The 19,454-nt window shown below is 37.3% G+C and overlaps 1 protein-coding gene across 7 annotated transcripts in view; it reads left to right on the top strand.

The window, feature by feature from the left end:
• Positions 1 to 19,454, top strand: part of EML1 (echinoderm microtubule associated protein like 1) — a 131,166-nt gene that overhangs the window by 67,745 nt on the left and 43,967 nt on the right. For 2 of the 7 annotated variants that reach the window (XM_009328152.1, XM_009328141.1), the window contains exons 2-5: positions 6,891 to 7,073; positions 10,065 to 10,127; positions 12,637 to 12,769; positions 17,830 to 17,877. In XM_009328152.1, the coding sequence (XP_009326427.1) occupies positions 6,891 to 7,073; positions 10,065 to 10,127; positions 12,637 to 12,769; positions 17,830 to 17,877 (427 nt within the window). The remainder of the gene's footprint in view (positions 1 to 6,890; positions 7,074 to 10,064; positions 10,128 to 12,636; positions 12,770 to 17,829; positions 17,878 to 19,454) is intronic. The other 5 variants (XM_009328189.1, XM_009328167.1, XM_009328181.1 and 2 more) reach the window with 3 other exon arrangements.

Raw genomic sequence — 19,454 nt, 5'->3', positions numbered from 1 at the left:
TGAAAAGTTGTCCTACCTGTTCAAAGACTGTATGCATATATACATATATAAGCTTATAGATAGGCGTGGTATTGTTCCTATAGCTATCGGGTTTAAGTTCCTCATAGTCAAAGCTTTCCAGCTAAAAAAGCATATATGGTGCTTGCACTTTTATCCTATTATGTATACTTTTATAACAAAACACAATTAGAGGATTTGACATAATAAAGGCCATTCCTTTAGCGTTCAGCTGGCAACCAGTTTCGCTTTCTGAAACGTCATGTAAAGCAACATGGTTTTACAGTTTTAACTGTAGTAAAAGATTTCTGTCTGTTTTTTCCCTAACCACACCAAATAACAAGATTAAATAGGATAACATTATTTTGGGCTTTAAGTCCACTTGCTTCTCACAGTGGAAAGCTCTAATCTGGTCAAATCAGGGTCTAGCAGACCAGTCCAGTATGTACCAGACTTTATGATAAGCTGTTGCCCATATGTGTTGTCATTGTCCCCAGGAGACAAGCCTGGAAAGCTGCTGCTATGTTTCAGGTACGTACAATGTTTTGCATTAGAAAAGTGGACAGAGGAAAGATATTTAGTCTGTGCAATACTGTCGACACTAATCTTTTAAACAAAAGAGCTTGGCGTGGTGTTGTCAAAGGAAACTGACCCTGCTGTTTTATTTTCCCATTGTTCTCTTGCACAGAGAGTCTTTTGGTCTGCAAATGACCGCTGACATTATGCCACAGAAATTGCTACAAGGAGAATACTTGGTACTTTCCAGATCTTGCATTAAGCCTGGCAACAGTGTGGTGGCTGCATTCCCCTGTTCATGTGCCACAGCAAATTGCTTGTGTTCATTTTGCGAGGTGTTTTCATTTTAAACCTTGGATGGTTGTCTCTCTTCCTAATTCTCCTTTTTCTCTTTGTTGGCTGTCAATTCAGACAGACTGTATCTGTCAAATAGGTTGTCTGACTGACTTCTGTGCCCCAGACTCAAAGATGCATGAAATGAACCAAAAAGGGAGGACAGGATTTTGAAGACGTAGGAGATGCCTGATTCTATGATTCTATGCCTGCCGCAGAGGGATTTTTTCTGCACTGTTAGAGTTTCAAGCTAAACAGATGGCATTGAGAGAGGTGAAGCGGAGAGGTCATTTGAAAGTTAGTGTTAGCGTGACTCCCAGGGAGCTTGAAGAAAATAGTTTAAGTAACTCAATTACTTGCATGAGATCTCAGTGATGATGTGGGCAGGAGAACAGGAGGTTGCCACATGTGCACCAAGTGACATGTGCCACATCTGACAGTTTTGCAGAGTTAGTGGAGTCTGAAAAACGTGGGCCTTTACGGGTGGAAAAATGTTGCTGGAAGTGTAGGATCTTCACTGTTCTTACCTGCTTGCTAGTATGCTGGGTCAAATCCAGTCTATAGTTCTCCCTATCTAAATTCAGCTGCGAGACTGTGCTTTTTTGTTTGCTTGTTTTTTTAATAAATGCTATTCTTAACTTTCTCTCCTTTGGTGTCATGGGCTTTCTCAGCAGCTACTGTGTTCCACCATACAGTTGGCTGTATGCTGGGGGTGGAGAATTCCTTTCTGTCCATGTGCATGTTTCATAAGGCTCTAGTAGCGGTCCTAAAGTTCATAGCGATTTCCAAGGAATGTAAATACTTTTACCATTCATTTCATGAGAAGTGCAGAGTGTGATACACTTACCAATATCTCTGAATGATGGACAGTATTCCTACCAGTTAAGCTCAATTCAGGCTTGTTGGCACAATCTATATGTTTATGGTAGAAGAAGGGCATCTCTGTGTGCAGGTGATGCTGCCTTTTCACTGCCATCCTTTGCCATGTTTTCCATCGTGTGGGTTATCTTTAATTTTTGCCAGAGACCACTGCTGGAATTTGCTATCCCCAGAAGGCTTAGATTTTCTTTTCTGATGTCCTGCAGCGTGTCTAAATTCAGGGGCAACTCTGGCAAAGACTTGAAGATGCTGCTTTTAAATTGTATTATAATAGCGTCTAGCAACAACACCCCCATCAATGGCTAGGTACTTTATGAACACATAATGCACAGAGTATATCCTGAAAAGTTTTGGAAGCACTTCAATTTGATCCTGTTACTTGGTGCTCCAAAGAGACCATGTAGATTGAATAAACTCGAATTTGTTTGCCAGTCTTTGGAGAATCAGTACCTAATGTTTCCACTACTTAATCAGCTGCCATGATCTGAGCTGGACAAGACAGTCTCAAAATTAATGTCTGCATAAAGCGAAGGTGGAATATGTTTAATGAAGTAGTTCTTCTGGGAGGAAAATGCCAAGTTTATTTTAATTTTAATTATTTCCTACACCATTAATGTACAGTTCAGATGTAGTTTTCCAGCAGGTAAAATCTATAGAAAATAGTATGCATTTTAATATGCTTCCTTCTAACTAATAGTGTAAGTATGTCATTTCGCTTTAGCCTACATAAAATGAAATAATATTGAAATAATTATTGTAAACAGCATACACGTCCTGTTGTTGGCTTTGCTTCAGATGTTTCTTCACATTTGGCTAAGTTGAAGTAATAAATTACTGAAAAACTGGAAGGCGCTCTGGAAGCAGATTAATCATCTGACTCAGTATTGTCTTTTAGTTTGCCCCAAGAAATCTTTCCAATCTATGAGATCATGGTTTAGCTGGTTGGAAAATTTAAAGAGAGGCATGAAGAACATTCCCCTTTTTTGCTGCCTTCTCTTTGAAACCTGCAGGATGTCAGCAAAGCATAAATGACAAATGACTCTCCAAGCTTTACCACAAATATGTATTACGTTGAAAAAATCAGGCATCTGAATTGATACCTCCTTGTTTTATCTAATTTTGGACATTGTAGGTAGCATGTATGTCATGAGATGTAGATTTACATGTTTGAGTCAGTGATTTAGACTTGCATTATAAACCATGAAAAGAAATGAACACTTGTAGGATGTGATTCGCTTCAGATTCCTAAAAACAGGTTGCATAAATTTTGCTTTAAAAGTCCTTTTTCTTCCCATTGATGAAAAAAGAGGCAATGATTAATTCTAACATGCTATCGATGCTGCCCATGTAGGTGATACGATGTCTCTTCTGTCTGTCCACAGGGAAAAGTGGTGGTAGTGACTGATAAGGAGATCTAATGCTTCAAGGCAAATTGTTAGGATTTGTAGTCTCCCTCATACACCTTTCAAGATAGTGAACATCTGTGGGGTTTATGACAGCTAGACTGCAAAGAGGTCACCAAACCTAAACATACTGACACTGTTAAAGAGTTGCTAATGTTGTTGAATTTAGCATCACAAAAAGTAGTGTGTATTGACATAATGGTATTCTTATTATATGGTAAAGCTGTGCAGTAGCAGTTGTGTATTATTGCTGCAAATTTCTATTTATGTGGATTTCTTTTAGAAGCATGCTTTATATTTACTTGGATTCACCTGAAGGATTTTGAGGATCTTTACATCGTGACTATAAAGCGCTTTTCTCTCAGTTACTGTAACTGTACAACCAAAGCACACTTGTAACCCAGCTGCCATGCGAGTGCATGCGTGGACCCTGCGAGGGAAAATGTAGCCCGGGGCTGGACCACCCCAAGGCACAGCAGTCGGTGGCCTCTTGGCACCTCACAGCCGCCTTCCTCCAAACCCCCTGTGCTCCCCTCCCAGCCCACTCTGTGCGAGGTGGTGGAGTCTGAATGAGGATGTGCTTTATCCATGAGAAAATGTGGAACTAGGTGCCATAAAATGTATAGTCACTTTAAATTTAATACTGGCTTGGGAACAATAATAATAAGATGGCTCTACCTGGAGTGTAAATTGCATTACAAATGTGTGCTAAAAATTTCCTTGCAAATGTTCTTTGCTGTGAGGATGAGCTGTATACTGCAGAGGCAGATCACAAGTTAGGCTAACAAATATGGCTTTTGCTCTTGTGGGCAGAGTGGATGACATCTGTTGTGACTTTGTTGTTGTTGTTTGGTTAGTTTATACCATTATTTTTTTCTTTTCTGGTACCATACCACTTTGCTTATTTGGCTGCATTGAAGTTGCAACTTCATTGCTCAACGTACTCGGATGTAATGATCTCAAGGGCAAGAACATTCCATCCTCTCCTTGCATAACAAACAGGTTATGCTTATTTTATAATTGAACTTTGCATTCTTCAGAAGACATAGTTTTATTATATTCTGTGTCTCTTTTCTTGCTTACTTGTATATGCATACGAAGGAGAGGCAAAGTGAAATGTGACTGGACTCTAAGAAATCTTCAGTTGCAATCTTACTGAAAAGTGTTACAAAGTTTATTCTTTTCTGCATCCTTGGAAGGGAACGGCATCCAGCAAAGTAACCACCAGAAAAGAGCAAGTTGTAGGTTGCAACAAGGACGAGGGTTACGTTCACAGGGACCAGGAAGAACAGTGACAGCAGAAGGCACAGACGTGCTCCTTCCAGAGGAAGGGTTTGCTGGTGCTTGTTGGTCAGCGAGGATGCGAGGGGAAGAGTTACAGTGGCAGCTGGGAGAAGGGGGAAGAAGAGAAGGAGATGTACCTCTTCGTTAGTGGGAGTGATTTCTTATGGAATTGTAAATAAACCGGTGCCACTAATTTACTATTTGAAGGTTTATGTTTGAGCAAAAATACTGTTTCTTTAAACTTAAAAATTAGTGAAATTGATACTTCAGTGAGGATGTTTTCTTCTGTAACAAGGGCTAGAACATTTTAACACCAACCAATTTCTCCCTGGGTTTCCTTCTCTGCCCTGAATTTGGGAACTGGCTATTTTTTGTTGACTGAATTCAGATGCCGTGCTGTATTGAGTTTGGCAGAATGGCTGAAGTTTGAATTTGGCTTGTATTGGTTAAATCAAGCTTTTGATTTGGTTGCCTATTGTCCAGTATGCTAATCCGTGTTATTTCCAGCTGAGTTAAAATGTAAAGTCATTAGAGCAGCGTGGGCCTTTTGTTTGTACAAGGAAAGGTTAAGTTCTGCAGGCGGCTCATACTGCTGCCAGCATGGCTGCTAATCTGAGTTTGGGGATTAATTACCTGTAACAGCTGCAGGACAGAGTCCTGTGCTGAGCAGAAGTCTGATTTGGCCAAAGTTTGGCAAGTTTCATCATGGGGAAAGTTCTTCAGCATTTTTCAGGAACTTGAGTTCTGATTTAGTTTGTTTAGAACCGGATACTTACATTACCACTATGTTCAGCCTAATAATATCCTAATGTTGATATTTTAAATATGCTCTGAAAATCCTATAACAGAATTAACAAGCAATTTAAACTATATGAGCCTGTGGCTATTTATGGACTGTCAATATTGTTATAGTCTTTGTTTCTGAGTTGTTTCTAATTCAGCTTTTGGTAACTGCAGATAGCTGTTGGGGGTGCGAGGGGTCAGGAAGCCAAAATGCAGCTTACGAACAGATTTCAAAACCAATTTGTATTGGGGTGGTTTGGAGATGAATAGATTTTTCTTTTAATTTTAAATGCAATTTTTCCCAAGACCCTTATGATTAAAAGTTTGTATGTATTAACATTTTTGGACATGCTTTTAAATGTACTCAGAAGCTGTTGTTTTCCTGTTTGAAACTCTTACTTTGTTTTAAAATTCAACACTAGTTGTTATTATTATGCCCAAGCCATTTAACTTTCATTTTATGCCCTTGTACAAAAGAAGTGGAAAACTCTGGTTTGGAATGGAGGAGAATTAAGTACACAAGAAATGAAAACAAATACCAGCTTCTTCACAAAGAGAGATCGGCTTTAACAGAAGAAATATGTGCTGTGGACTCAGATTAGGAGTGAGAGAGAAGTCAATTATGATTGTAGATAGTAGCATAAATATCCATTTTTGCTAAAGTATAACTTATTAAGTCTTCAAATAAAGCTATAATCCAACCATCACTTGACTAACATTACTTAAAATGATCCAGTAAGTTAATACCCAATTTTTTTTCAGGTTTCAAATCCACCTATTTAAATAAAACCTTGCAATTCTCTTTAAAAAGTGCACAATTTTTTTCCTCAGAGATATTGACTCTGACATCTTTTGTCTTCCTTTCTTCTTCTTCTTCTTTTTCCTAACTTAATATTGTAAGAAATTACAATGTTTCTGTGTGATAGGAACTGCAGTGGAACCAAAGTGGTCATTTAGGAAAAATATTCTTGTTACTAGTTTTGGGCGGAAAAAAAATGTAGTCCTCATCTGGGAGTTGCAGGCTTTAAGCTTCTGTGGGTTATTTCCAAATAATGGGTGAATTGTATGCAAAGTAATGACCCTTTTAAGAATTTGCAGGCTAAGAGTACAATTACTGAGTATTTCTGAATTTGTTTCATGTTTCTAGTTCAGTCAGGGGAATATTCTCATAAAGCTGCTGGTATAAATTAGGAGTTAGCAGATGGGGTTAATATCTATTCTCCAGTCTGTGGCTGATAACTTGAAAAAGTGTAAGCCTATCTATTGCTTATATATGTCTAATGTATATGTTCTGTCACATGTGTGAGAAAGAAAAGTCTGGAAGGGTGTGTAGCTTATCAGAAAGTACAGCTCTCTACCTGAATGACTGCCAGTGCCAGGGTGTCGTGTTGAGCAGAACAGTGAAGGGTGATAGTTGATCGCTCCGGTTCAGACATGTAGATAATTGATAGTGAGGCCCAATTAACACTAAGTAACCCTGAAGCCAACCTCCTTATCACATCTTACTTAAGTACTTGTCTTATTTCTTTATTTATTTCCTTTCCATCTCTTCCTTTTGGTCACTTAAAAACTTTCTTCCTCAAGAGGTCATCAGTTCTGAGAAAAACCTTGTTTTTACCTGCAGCCAGTTATATAAGGTATTCCTTGATGGTTATACACTGTTGGTAATGCATCTTCTCCTGCTGTTTTACTTAGATGACAGTGCCTCTGCTGCAAGCAGTATGGAGGTAACGGATCGCATTGCCTCTCTGGAGCAACGTGTCCAGATGCAGGAAGATGACATCCAGCTGCTCAAATCTGCCCTTGCTGATGTGGTTCGACGCTTGAATATTACAGAGGAACAGCAGGCCATGCAGAACAAGAAAGGACCTACCAAAGGTTTGCATTTCAGATATATCTAAAACAGGTAGTGCAATTCAGTGAGTGTTTTATAGGTATTAAAATAGGTTTTAATTTTATATGTATTAAAATAGATCTATTAAAATAGATCTAAAGATCTATTCTTTAGATCTTTGAAATGCTCAAAACCAACAAATCAAACTAAAGGAAAAATTTTTTTTTAAATTTAATCTGTTAAAAAGAACATAAAAAATCCAAGTGGTTAAATCTGTGAGCCTTCTGAAGTTCCCATGAACCAGCGAAACATTTCCATGTTCTTGCTGCTTAATCCACTCCCTATATTTAACCATGGCTACCACTTCCTGACTTTTGATCAAGATAATTTATAAACTCTTTGCGGAACGTATTGTCTTCTATGGGTGAAACTCCTAAGAGTTTTTTTCTGACAGAAAACATTAATTAACTTTAAGTAAAATGTAATTTTCATTTAATGTCTTTGGATGGTGCAGGCATAGCCAAAGACAGAGCTCTGAGCTAGCGCAGAGGTGACATGACCGAGGAGAAGGTGCAACACCAGCTGCTGAGGTCCGAAGGAAAGGTTAGAGTTGCGGCTGGTGCCTGACCCCGTTCCAGCACAGCAGATCCAGAGCCAGCGAGGTGGCAGGTGTGACAAGCATTGCCACTCAGCAATACGCTGTGCTGTGCCCGTGTGCTGCAGCGTGCTCTCTCTTGGTTCCTGCTCTGCAAGAATGGGTTTGTCTGTACACAAATCAGAAAAGCTGGAGTTGAACATCCAGCGCTTCGCAGTAGTAAAGGTTTATTAGAACCCAGCTGGTGTGATTTACTGTAGTCTGTGAGGCTGCAAAAGCCTGGGAGACTGCCTGTCTGCAGCTTAGCAGAAATGCATGAGGTATTTTTGGGTAGCCTTAGGAGTAAGAGTGGTGGCAACCTAGATGTGGAAAGAAAGTATGGCTGACTTCACAGACTCTCTGTTTTCTAAATTAAGAAATTGTTTCTTTTAGCAACCTGATATGTATTAATATAAATTAAAAACTTAATTCATATCAGAAGTATGATATGCAATTATGGATTCATAATTTTCTCAGCTGGAAATTAGGACTTCCTTTCATCTCGGTTATATATTTGTGACTTTGACAGAGACTTACTTTTAGGCATTGATTTAACAGAATAGGTAAGGAACTACTTACTTAATTTGCTGAACTGAGACATCATGTTTGTTACAATGTTTTGTGTCTGGAGCTGAGGAAGGGAGAAAGGGACAGAATTACAGAGCCAGATTAGTTGATTGTATATCATGCTAGTTGTTGGACAGAATACGCAGTAAATGTCTGTGATCTTGTTTTCCTGTTCTCTTCCCTTTCTGTTGTATTCTCCTCACTTTGTCTTTGTCTGACTGCAAAAAAAATAATTAAAATATAAGTTAAGTTAAACGTTGCTAAAGATAGCCTCCACTGTGACAAAATGTTCCACCAAATCTGGTTGTACAAGGGATCGAAAGGCTTTATGTTGCCTGTAAAATAGATATTATCTGATGTGTGGAGGAAATAAAGTCTAGTAATTATTACTGAGTTGTAACCAAATCAGTTGTTCTTGCCTGCTGGCTTTACTTAGCAAAATGCAGACCAGATTTTCATGGATTCTATGAGCAGAGTTGAACTCTAAATCAGGAGATGCTTTCTTGGTCGTGGCAGATCGTTAAAGCCATAGTTCAATGCACATTGAAGAAAAGCTGCTGTAAGCCTATCCTTCTGCCTTCTATGGCTGGTTTTTGGTTTGTGTGTTTTGTTTTTTGGGGTTGTTTTGGGTTTTTTTTTGTTTGTTTTAAATGTGTATATGACATGAATACTTCTTAGTGTGTGTGCGAAATGACAGCGTAAGAAGTTTTACTGTGATAATGCAAATGGAGGACTACAAAGCCAATTGCTTATCCATTACAAATTACTGAAGTGATTCCTGATAATTGCCGACTAAATCCAACTAATTTCTGGAAATAATTGCTACTGTAACAATTTATGTGAAGAACTTTTAATTTTACTATATATCAGTTGTATCATTAGTGTATGGTCAGCCTTATTAAACGTACTCTGTAACGTAAAACAGAGTTTGAAGTATCCTGATGGTTGGTTTCTTCCAGCAGTTTTGTCAAATACGATACATTTCACACAATGGCCTGTTTTTCCTGTAGTAGGCACAACTACTTTATAACGGATTGCATGCAATTACTAAGCATAAGACTAAGTTGAACTTCAGTATGGAATAGTGTTATGGAAGCTTGTGATGGAGACTGTTAGGAGAGGGGTTTGCTTAGACATGGGTGAAACTGGAGCAGTGGCTTCTTGTGTTTTGCCACTTGGGCTGTATGGGACTCGATCCGTTTTCTTTCCATTGATCGTTTAATGACAGATTCCACATTTAGAATTGTAAAAAGTGGAATTTGAGCTCACAAAGTGTCACAAAAATCTCATCCATGCAAACTGGGATTTGAAGCATATTGTGTGCTGCTTCATTCATTTGATCTATAGATGAAGTAGATCAGGATTAAAAGCCTGTGTGTCAGGGGGGAGGTTCATGCCTTTGGAAAACAGGATCCTCAGTGTTTAAAGTCTGGAACAAGAAGCTTTGTGGGACAGAAGGTGACATTTTCTGAGTACTTCAGATTTAAAATTGGTTTAAAGATTTCAAGTTTCAGGCTTTCAAACCTGTAATGGAAAAAAGCTTGAGCTTGTTTTCAGTCTTTGTGTGTGTTCTTGTTCTAGACTTGAGCTAGGCAGCTTAAAAGCAGCATACATCATGGAAAGTGAGCTGCTTATCTTGTCCGTTTGTGGAGCTCCTTCGCTAATGGTGTTTTGGGTTTCTGTTTGTGTCCCCCCACCCTCCCCTTCCTTATTTAATTCACCTACTTGGTGGAGTTCAGTATGGCTTCCTGCCTTTGTTTCACTTGTGTTTGTTGTTCTTTCCTTTTGCAATTATTGGTTTGTTTGTAAACTTAACAGCCCTATTAATCCATAGATCAAAGTATGATTAAAAAAGGTGCTGCTGAGGCTGCTAAACATGTCAGTCCTGCTACCACAGGTAAGACCTTGAAGCAACAGAACTTCCAAAATAAACCTTACTGACAAAGCAATAATACCAATGTGTTTGAGTTACTGACTTCTAACAGCAATGACATGTTTGGGGTTGTTTGACTGTTATGTCAGTTACCACTGGTGTGAAATAGCTGTTGTAAATAAAACTAAATAGCTCCAGAGTAAATAGTGGATTCATTGAATAATGTATAGTTTTTCTGTGTGCCGTGTAAGAGTTTCATGGTGTTGCTTTCTACGCTAGCTGATCACGGGGCTGGATCTTTAAATCTCCAGCTCCAGAAGTGTGTGTTCTGGATTGGCATTGGATTTGAAGCAAAACCTCTGTTAAAGGTTGCAGGGTTTATTCCTGGCTGCTGCTAGTTTCAATTTCTTAAGGTTAGGAGAGTAAACAGACTCCAGCTAGTTCACTCCAGCTACTTTGTAATAGGCATTTTTTAATATAACTATAAAGAAGGAAAATACTAATTTGTTTATTTAACTTTAATTGTTGTTCTAATTCGTGATCTCAAAGCCTCATTAAAATTTTGTGACCTACAGAAATCTTGTCAGGAAACCTACAGCTGCTCCACTATAGCTATCTCTGCTTCTGTAATATGCAACAGAATCAGTTGTATATGTACAGATTAATTATGGCATTGCAGCACTTAGTCAGGAAACAAGCAGTAAAGCATCCAGCATGAAACTGTAGAAGGAATTTAATTTGGAAGACTGAATACTGTAGAAGTAAATAGGATCATGATATCTGAATCCCTTAATTAAAAAATGTAATAAATAAATAGAAGCATGAGAAGCCAAAGTACGGTAAGTTTGAGGTGTTTTGTATAAGCTCTAAAGACAGTATTAGTCTTTTAAAATAGATCATGGAAGTCAGGGCTGGAAGGCACCATGAATTCATTTAAGTCTTATTTAGCCTTGTCTTAAAGCTTCACGTAAAATCAGAGAGCCCTTGCTCTTCCTATCCTCGGTAAGAATGATCCTGTCTCACCCTATCAGTCTTCTGCAGTTCTAGGCTCTCCTATCCTCAGTGAGGTTGGATAAGATTTTCTTTTTTTTTTTTTATTTTTTATTTGTTGACTTGTTTTCATATCATCCTTCAGTCTTCTAAGCCCAATAAGCTTTATTCCTTCAATATTTCCTTATGGGTTGTTTTCTAAATTTCTCCCCTCTGAACAAATAAATGATGAACACATGACAAGCAAGTATATATTTTAACAAAGTTTCAAGACGAAGTTTCTCTTGAAACTTGCGTTCCTGAGTAGACCATATTTACTGGTCTAATCTTCTCAAGGCACAGGCTTTCACATTTATCTTCTGTTGTTCAATATATGAAAACTTCAGGTGAACAAGTCAATAAATGCTTGCTGTCAGTGCTACAATAAGATGTTATCATAATATAACCTAGGACTGTATACAATTGTTAATTTTTAGATTTTTTTTTTTAATTTTTGCTTTTTAGATTACTTATCCTCAGCAGTCTTTTTTCAAAGAACATTTCATAGGGATTCTCTCTGCTATGCTCTCCAAGTTCAGTGAAATTTTATCTTGTGTTGCTTAAGTGACTTGTGACTGCTGCCTTCTCTCGGATGTTGTTTCTCTGAACCCAAAGACTTTTGGCATCTTTACAAAGCAGGCTTGTGATACAAAGTTCTGTCAAATTTCAAGTGATGTACACAGCTTTCTTCCCTGCTGTAGGGAGAGCACTGGTCGTGTTTGTGTTTTCAGGGTATGGTCTACTATAGTTTTCATGTTTGTACTCATTGCTTGCAGTTTTAACCGCTGTTTGTTTTTGCAACTAATTTTTAACGTATTTGATTGGGACTTTTCCATTATTTGAATATTAATTACAGGTATGACATGTATATCAGTTTTTGAGCCAACGTTCGATCAGAAGAACAGAGGTAGATAATGTCAGCTCATTAAGTCCACTGTTCTGCTGATTTCAATTGCTTTTTCTGACTAATGGGTAAAATTCCTTTTTGTCAAACATAAGCCCATATTCTTTAAAAGAAGGGATTTTTTTCGGGGAATAAGGCTTTCTTAATAGATCACTTGCTTGTGGAAAACCTGCAAGAACATTGAGGGATAAAGAGCAGGAGTTTCTGGGATGGCAACCTGCCTTCATTTCTAGCACTCTTCTGAATGCTATCCAGGTGACCAAGAGACTGATGCTCTTTTAAGAGAGCAGGATAGGTTTTGGTGGCAACGACTACCTTTGCACTTACCAGTATGCTCCTTGAGCTAGAACAGAGGTTTTACAGATGAGACAGGTTATAGAATTGTCTGCTTAAGCCATATGCAGATGACTTGCTTGATATGATTATAAAAATAATAATAAAAAAAATTCCTCCTTGTTAAAACCCTCATCTATGGTGAATTTGGCAATAGTGAAACAAAAATGGCCTACTACACAGATATTTTTAAATATTCTAATGTTGTTTGCTGGGGAAAAAAAAAGAAAATTAAAACAGTTATTTCATCTTCTGCTTGTTTTACAGCAAGACCGCTGGTACAAACCCTGCCTTTAAGGACTACTGTTAATAATGGAACTGTGTTACCAAAGAAACCAAGTGGCTCTTTACCTTCTCCATCAGGAACCAGAAAGGAAACTGTATCACCAGCAGCAAAAAGGTACACATCTATCAGAAACATAATCATTAAATTGAGAAAATAGTATATCTCTTCTTTTAAGCTTCTAGGTACGTAGTTTTTCTTACTTGCAAAGCAATGGTCTAAATATTTAGTTCGGAAAGAAAAGGAGAGATGGATTTCATTGTAAGAGGCTTTAAAATTACGTGGTCTAATTAGAGTTAAGGTTATTACCATGAATATTGAAAGAATGTCCAACGCTTGGTCTACCAGCTTGTGTTATTTTCTTGCTACTACAGTCTAGCATATAGAGAATAAAACATTTCTAGTGTGCCGTTGCATAACATGAAAAATAGTGCAAGGGTTCTTTTAGTAGCTAGTAGAAAATATATAGTCTGCAGAGAAACTGTGCTATCATTACAAATCAGTATGTTACCTTTGGTGGTTTTCTCTCACTAAAAATTATCATAGAAACTGCATGTGCAACGTTAGAAGCATCTCAGGGAGGAGGAAAATTTTATGCCTAGCACATATTTATGCAAATGAAAACATCCATCTTTAGATATCTTACCATTAGCATGTATTTAAGTCTGTTTAAAAAATACTGCTCTGTTTCAATTTACCTTGTGTGTGTGTGTGTAGTGTTTTTAAGTGGGCTACATGTTTTATACATCTAGGTTATAAGAAACGCAATGGATCTGGTGCAGCAAGTTCAAGTTATATGTGACAGTTACTGTGGTGCTAATCTGCTGTATGGTTTGCCTGTAAAGATAATAGTGTGGGGTTTTTTTTTTACATTTCTTTTGTTGTGTGTCATCCTCAGCCTTTTGTAGTGATGATGCTGTCAACTCTGAGAAGGGCAAGTTGTGGAGATGAGAGTGTTAACCTGCTAAGATCTGAGGTCTCTTTTGTGAAGAGAATTTTTCCGTAAAGGGGAGATGGTGACTTAAGGATATGCCTCTCTTTGTTACTGTGTTGAAGGGGACTGATTTTTCCAGGAAACTCCAGGTTTTGTTATTGTAGAGAAGAGAGAAGCTATGCCGTGCACAATGAAAATTGTGCAACACCATATTTGTTTGTGTTGCACAAATGAACTCCTCTGAGCTCCTATGAACTGGGGCTCACTCCAGCTGTAGGTTTTGGCAGGTTGGCCTGAATCAGCCCTTAAGATAAGAGGAGGAAGGCAAATACCATATAAACTGTTCCATTATCAGAATTATGTTATCAGAATTTTGAAAATGGGTGAAAGAACCTGCCTTTTAAAAAAGAAAATTCATTAGTGTTTAAAAAGGAGTACTATTTTGTATATGCTGAATTTTTAAAGAAATTTTGTTCTTTACAAATTATTTTTTCTTAACAATTCTCGTAATTTCATTCTCACTAATAAAATTTCAAGTAGTAATTATAGAACACATGAGAAAGCACAAGCATTGGCGTGCTTCACTTGTGTACAGAGGGTGTGACTCCTGAGTCTCTATACTCCATCTCTAAGGTTCAGTGTAGGACTTTCTGCCCCAGAGTAGGGTGGATGAAATGCAGGTCAAGATCATACTTGTGCTTTCTCTATTCTGAGAGTCCTTTGTGGAATTCAAGCGGTCCATCAGGTATTGCCTGCAGCCTGTGGGCATTATCCTAGCTCAGGAACCCTGTAGATAAGTGATACCCTGCAGCTCTTCCACCTGACCCATCTGCAGTCTGGATTCCCTGAGTGCCCGTGGGAAAGTCCTTAGCGAGCAACCTTAGGGGGCATTTTTGGACTGTCTTGACTCCAGTATGAGAGAGTCTTCCACAGGATAAGGATTTAATGTCCTTCTATTATGCTTTATCCCTTCTCTTTGCTGAAGAGGCTAGACTGAAGGAGCTTTAAATATGCGGTATCAAAATGTATATTCAGTTTTGGAAGAGAAAAAATACAAATGGGCAGTTTTGCTGGAATAGATGGACACTTACTAAGAGTGCTTAGGAGAGCAGGGTCCTGAGTCTAGGTGCTGTGGAATTCCTATTCCTGTTCCCTTCAAATGCTCTAAAATTCTGTATTGATTGTATTTACTATGCAAATTTTATTTTTTATTAAATTATATTAAAGTATATTTCTTTGCCTTGCCTATATATTTACTTCAACATGAAGAGTGTGGAATGGTAAGGACCTCACCAATTACATACCGTACAAAACCTTTTTTGGTAAATTAGTCTCTACTTTTAGTAGCTTTTGATAATGAACCTTAAAATGACTGCTGAGATTTCATGTTTTTATAGTAAATCATGATCCAAATATTCAATTTAAACCTTTGGTCTGCTATTGTGAATTACAGATATCTGCTAGGATCACTATACTAGAAAAATATAATCTTCAATTTTTTTCTTGCCTATGACCTTATCTTCAGAAGAGACAAACGTCCAGGTTAATCGAGTCCCTCCCAAGTGTTTTACTGAACATAGTTATGAAAAGGTGGATAACAAATAAATAACATCTGATTCCTCCATTCTCTGCTACTTTCACAATTTAGATTAGGAAGTTTATGATACCCAAGTGAAATTACATCAGTCTGTCCCTTGAAACAGTATGTCATGCATATTTATATAAATACCTGCAAATAACCTCCATGGGCACCAAGTGTGCATCCATACATTCCGTTGCTTAGAAATAGATGTACTTATTGATATGTCTGCAGACACAATCTCATTTCATACAATAGCTGTATTTAAATATTTTGGTTAACTCATTTGAACCCGCAAGTTGCTATACGGCTTATCTGCCTTGCTTGATTACCAAGGAGGTGTGGTTCAGAGTTCACTACATTTTCTGATTTCTCATTTAATATTTGAAATGGAAATGACTTGTTCTGGCAGGAATATAAAATTGGAGGTAATAAAAAAGGCTCGAGGCTGAAAGGGTGGAACTAGCAGGCTTTTATTTGAGTTCTGCCACATTCTCTCAATGACCTTATGCAAATCATTTAACCTCTATGCATATTGGTTTTCCATATGTAAAACATGTATCTCTGGATATCAGTAGGTTGTTATAGGGCCTAATGTGATAATTAGATCCAGATCTTGCAAAGTGTTGAGTAACCTCAACTGACTCTGACTTCAATTAGAATTGAGGACACCAAACCCCCCTTCAGGGTTCAGATCTCATACAGTCAACGCCCAATTATCCCAGTTAAGGAAAGAATGAAATAACCTGAATAGAGCAAAAGCACAAATACAAAACATAGGTCAATTGGATTATAAAAGTATATGGTGGTAATACAATGCAAGATAGAAAGCCTGATGACGCTGGTGATACTGGGACCAAAAACTCTGGTCCAGCACCAACAGGCGCTGCCGCTCTCAGGTGGTGGGGTGCCATGTGAACACAGCTGGGCAGCTTCCAGGTGCAAGCCGGCTAATGCAGAGCTGAAGTGATTTTGCAAGGGGCTGGATAATCAGCTGACACAGATAATCAAGAATTCCCTGCCTTTGTAAAGTGCTTCAAAGTCGTCTTTGCAAAAAGCCTTTGCTCAGAGGGTTTGATTTTAAAATTAATATATTTACTACTTTTATGCTTTATAGAAGTGTAGAAGCTATTTCGAGTATCAGCTTTTTGAATGCTGCCCGTATTTTTGTTCTGAACTTTGTACATAGAATAATTATTTGAAATTTTCATTCAGAATAAGATGAGTTTAGTGTATCATGAGCAGAACTTTCCCTTCCCCCTGCAGTCTTCCTTTCAGATGTAACGTGGCTTGAAGTTTGCTGCTCAACACTAAATTTGTCTTTGGAATTTGGCCAGCACACAGTAGTGATGTTTTGTGTTCCCTATTAAAATCTAGGGTTTTGTGACTCATCTAGGATAGCTTTGTTTCCAAGAGTTGAGGGGGAAAAAGGGGAAAAAAAAAAAAATGTAAGGGGGGAGAATGCAGACAGTACCTTTCCCAGTAGGGATGCTGCTGCAGGCTGCAGGCTAGCACATACTTTGCCTTTCAAAAGGAGACAATCAGTCATTCTTTCTCCCCCAGCAGATTGTAAAGTGTTACAATGGTGCAAAACTCTGACAATGGAGATCAAAAGGAAGAAGCTGGAACAAAGAAAACATAAAGAGCTTTGTTTGTAGAGAGAATAAAATACTTTAATATGATAAATTCCTGTTCTTCTAAAGTCTAAACACATGGCCCCTAGGAAATTGTTCAGTCGCCTGGAATTAATGTTCCGCGTTCTGTTCTGGGGGCAGCGATGGTTTGTAACTGGCACACACACAAACTCTGTATCGAACTTTCAATTAAGTCTTCTATTTAACACTTGGCTCTCAAAGAAAATGTTTTAAAATAAACCGAATATAAATTAAAAAAGAAATCCCTCTCCATTGAACTTTGAGTGGCAAAACTATTATGCCACTTCACTATATCTCTAACAATTAAAGTTATTAGTGCATTTTGCTCAAAGGCATAATGAAATTAAAGTCATATGTTATTCTTGAATTTATTCAAATTGACTTAAATGAGGGTCAGAAGGAGTGCTAGACAAGTTTCAAAATATTAATATCATCAGTTACTGTCTAAGAGCATTATGTGCTATTTTTTGATTGAAAAGCTTTAAATTTTTTTTCCCCAAAATTTTGGTAATTGAATATATATATGTATATTTTAATTTTGGCCAGAGTTGTTCACCACAATTCAGTAATGCAACCATCTGAAACACTCATGCTATGCAGTGGTATATGTATGTATATATGAGGATTTCTCGTCTTTAATGTTGCTTTTTTAATAGTCTTTGTCTTCTAGCTGAATCATCTGTCTTGTTTCTTCAGAGAGCCTCTTTGATTTTCTCTTTTTTTTTTTATTTGAGTCGCTTTAGAAATGGTCAGTGTATTGGAGCATTGCTGAGATTTTGTCATTCAAAGATACATTGTTGCTCTTAAATGTATGGTTTGAAATGATCAAACATCTAACTGAGTCAATAAGCACTGTGTTGTTTACTCTCACACATGACTTCATATCTTGAAAGCATGCAATTATGTCTTCTAATGTAAGTTTGTTTTAAATGTCTTGTTTCCACATTTTATTGTTGCATTCACTTTTTATTCTGCTTTGTTTACGCACCTCTCAATCTGGATTAAGCAGGTCTGTGAATCTTCTCAATGCATGCAAACTGAAAAAGCCTGCTCTAAGGTGAGGGATCCTCAATAGCTTTGTAGTGTTGAAGCTCAGTTGTTTTTCCTTTCCGTTTTGGTTCAACACATAAAAAGTGACTGTTTTAGTACAAGCATTAACATGGTAGAACTGTAATTATTATTCCCATTTTTAACATTTTCAGAAGTACATGTTTAAACCTTTTTCGTCATTGATAAATGCATTGCAAAACTTAAATGATAAAAATAATTTCAGTTATGGTATCTGCATTATCTCATGCTAACATAATTTTTATTATAGGGATGTTTCATTAGATCACATTGCTGTCTTAAGTTAAAAATTGTGTAACCAAATGTTATCTTTTTAAATAATTGAATATGCTCTCCTTTCATTTCACTAATGTGGAAGCCAAATTCTGGAATCCAGTTATACTCTTACAAATCTGTAAGTTAAATGAATATTTTCTATCGTTTTAAATTCCTCCTCAGGTGACAGTGTATCTACTGTAGCCATGGATATAATCACTGGTGTTTAGCGCTATAGCTACCAAAATGTGTATACGCCAAAATTGAGTTAATATAATGGAGTTATAATCCTCTTTTCCAACCACCTGCTAATACTTCTCACTCGGCTTTTTTTGTTGTTGTTGAAAGTTTAAAACAAAATTTGTCAGAAGATAGCATTGCTAATTAGTTTAAGCAGTAACGGACATAAGCCAAAAGAGTTTAAAAGAACTTTGTTCCTGTGATAAAAGTAGTTTTTATGCTGATATGAGACTTCATTATTCAGAATGAAGTTAGCATTACACTTTTATGCTTCAGTCTCGCCTGTTCATTTTTTATCCACCAGTTCATCTTTTGAATGTTGATAGCTATAAAAGTAAAACCCAAAGCAACATTAAAATTAGTTTAAAATCGCTTCTGTAACTTACATTTTTTCTAACATTAGTATAATTTTGTGATTTCCTTAATTTAATTCCAGTGCAGGCTGATATTGCCGCCTCTTTTCCTTAACCAGGAAAAGATGCCAAAATAAAGGTTTGATCCTGCAAAATCACACAGAGAGGATGTTTTAGCAAGTACTGTATATAAAGTAGTGGAAGGACTCATGCTAATAAAGATATTTTATGTGGAGTAAACGTTTTCAGTATCAAGGCTTTATTTTTTAAGTGGAGTAGTATTAAATTGGATGATGTTATGAGATGTAAGGAGAACAGTTAAATGTTAACAGTATATTATTTAATTTACTAAAGGAGTTTTTTTCATGCGTTTGACATTGAGATGACTTGGATAATGTTAGGCTAGTGTAGGAGACGCTTATTTCTGAAATGAAGACAGAATTAAATTCTTTTACTGCCTTTTCCCTTCTCCTATGAATGTATTTTGTTCTGTGCCTGTGTTTAACTTTGCATTCTGCTTGCTCTCTTACATCGCTCTCCCACAGAAACAGTATATTTTTTTTTTTTTCATTTCAGCTTAATCGTTTGAATCATGCTTGGTTTTAATGCAAAAATGCAGCACTGAACACCTGTTCTACCATCGCATGTTCCAGAAAGTTTTTTGTCAAGCTACCTGAGATGCATCTTAACATGCATCTGCTCTGTGGAGTTCCCCCTG

Source organism: Pygoscelis adeliae, unplaced genomic scaffold (assembly GCF_000699105.1).
Source record: "Pygoscelis adeliae isolate BGI_AS28 unplaced genomic scaffold, ASM69910v1 Scaffold130, whole genome shotgun sequence".
NCBI lineage: Eukaryota > Metazoa > Chordata > Aves > Sphenisciformes > Spheniscidae > Pygoscelis > Pygoscelis adeliae.
Note: the sequence above shows the minus strand (reverse complement) of the source record. Positions and strands in the feature narration are given on the sequence as shown.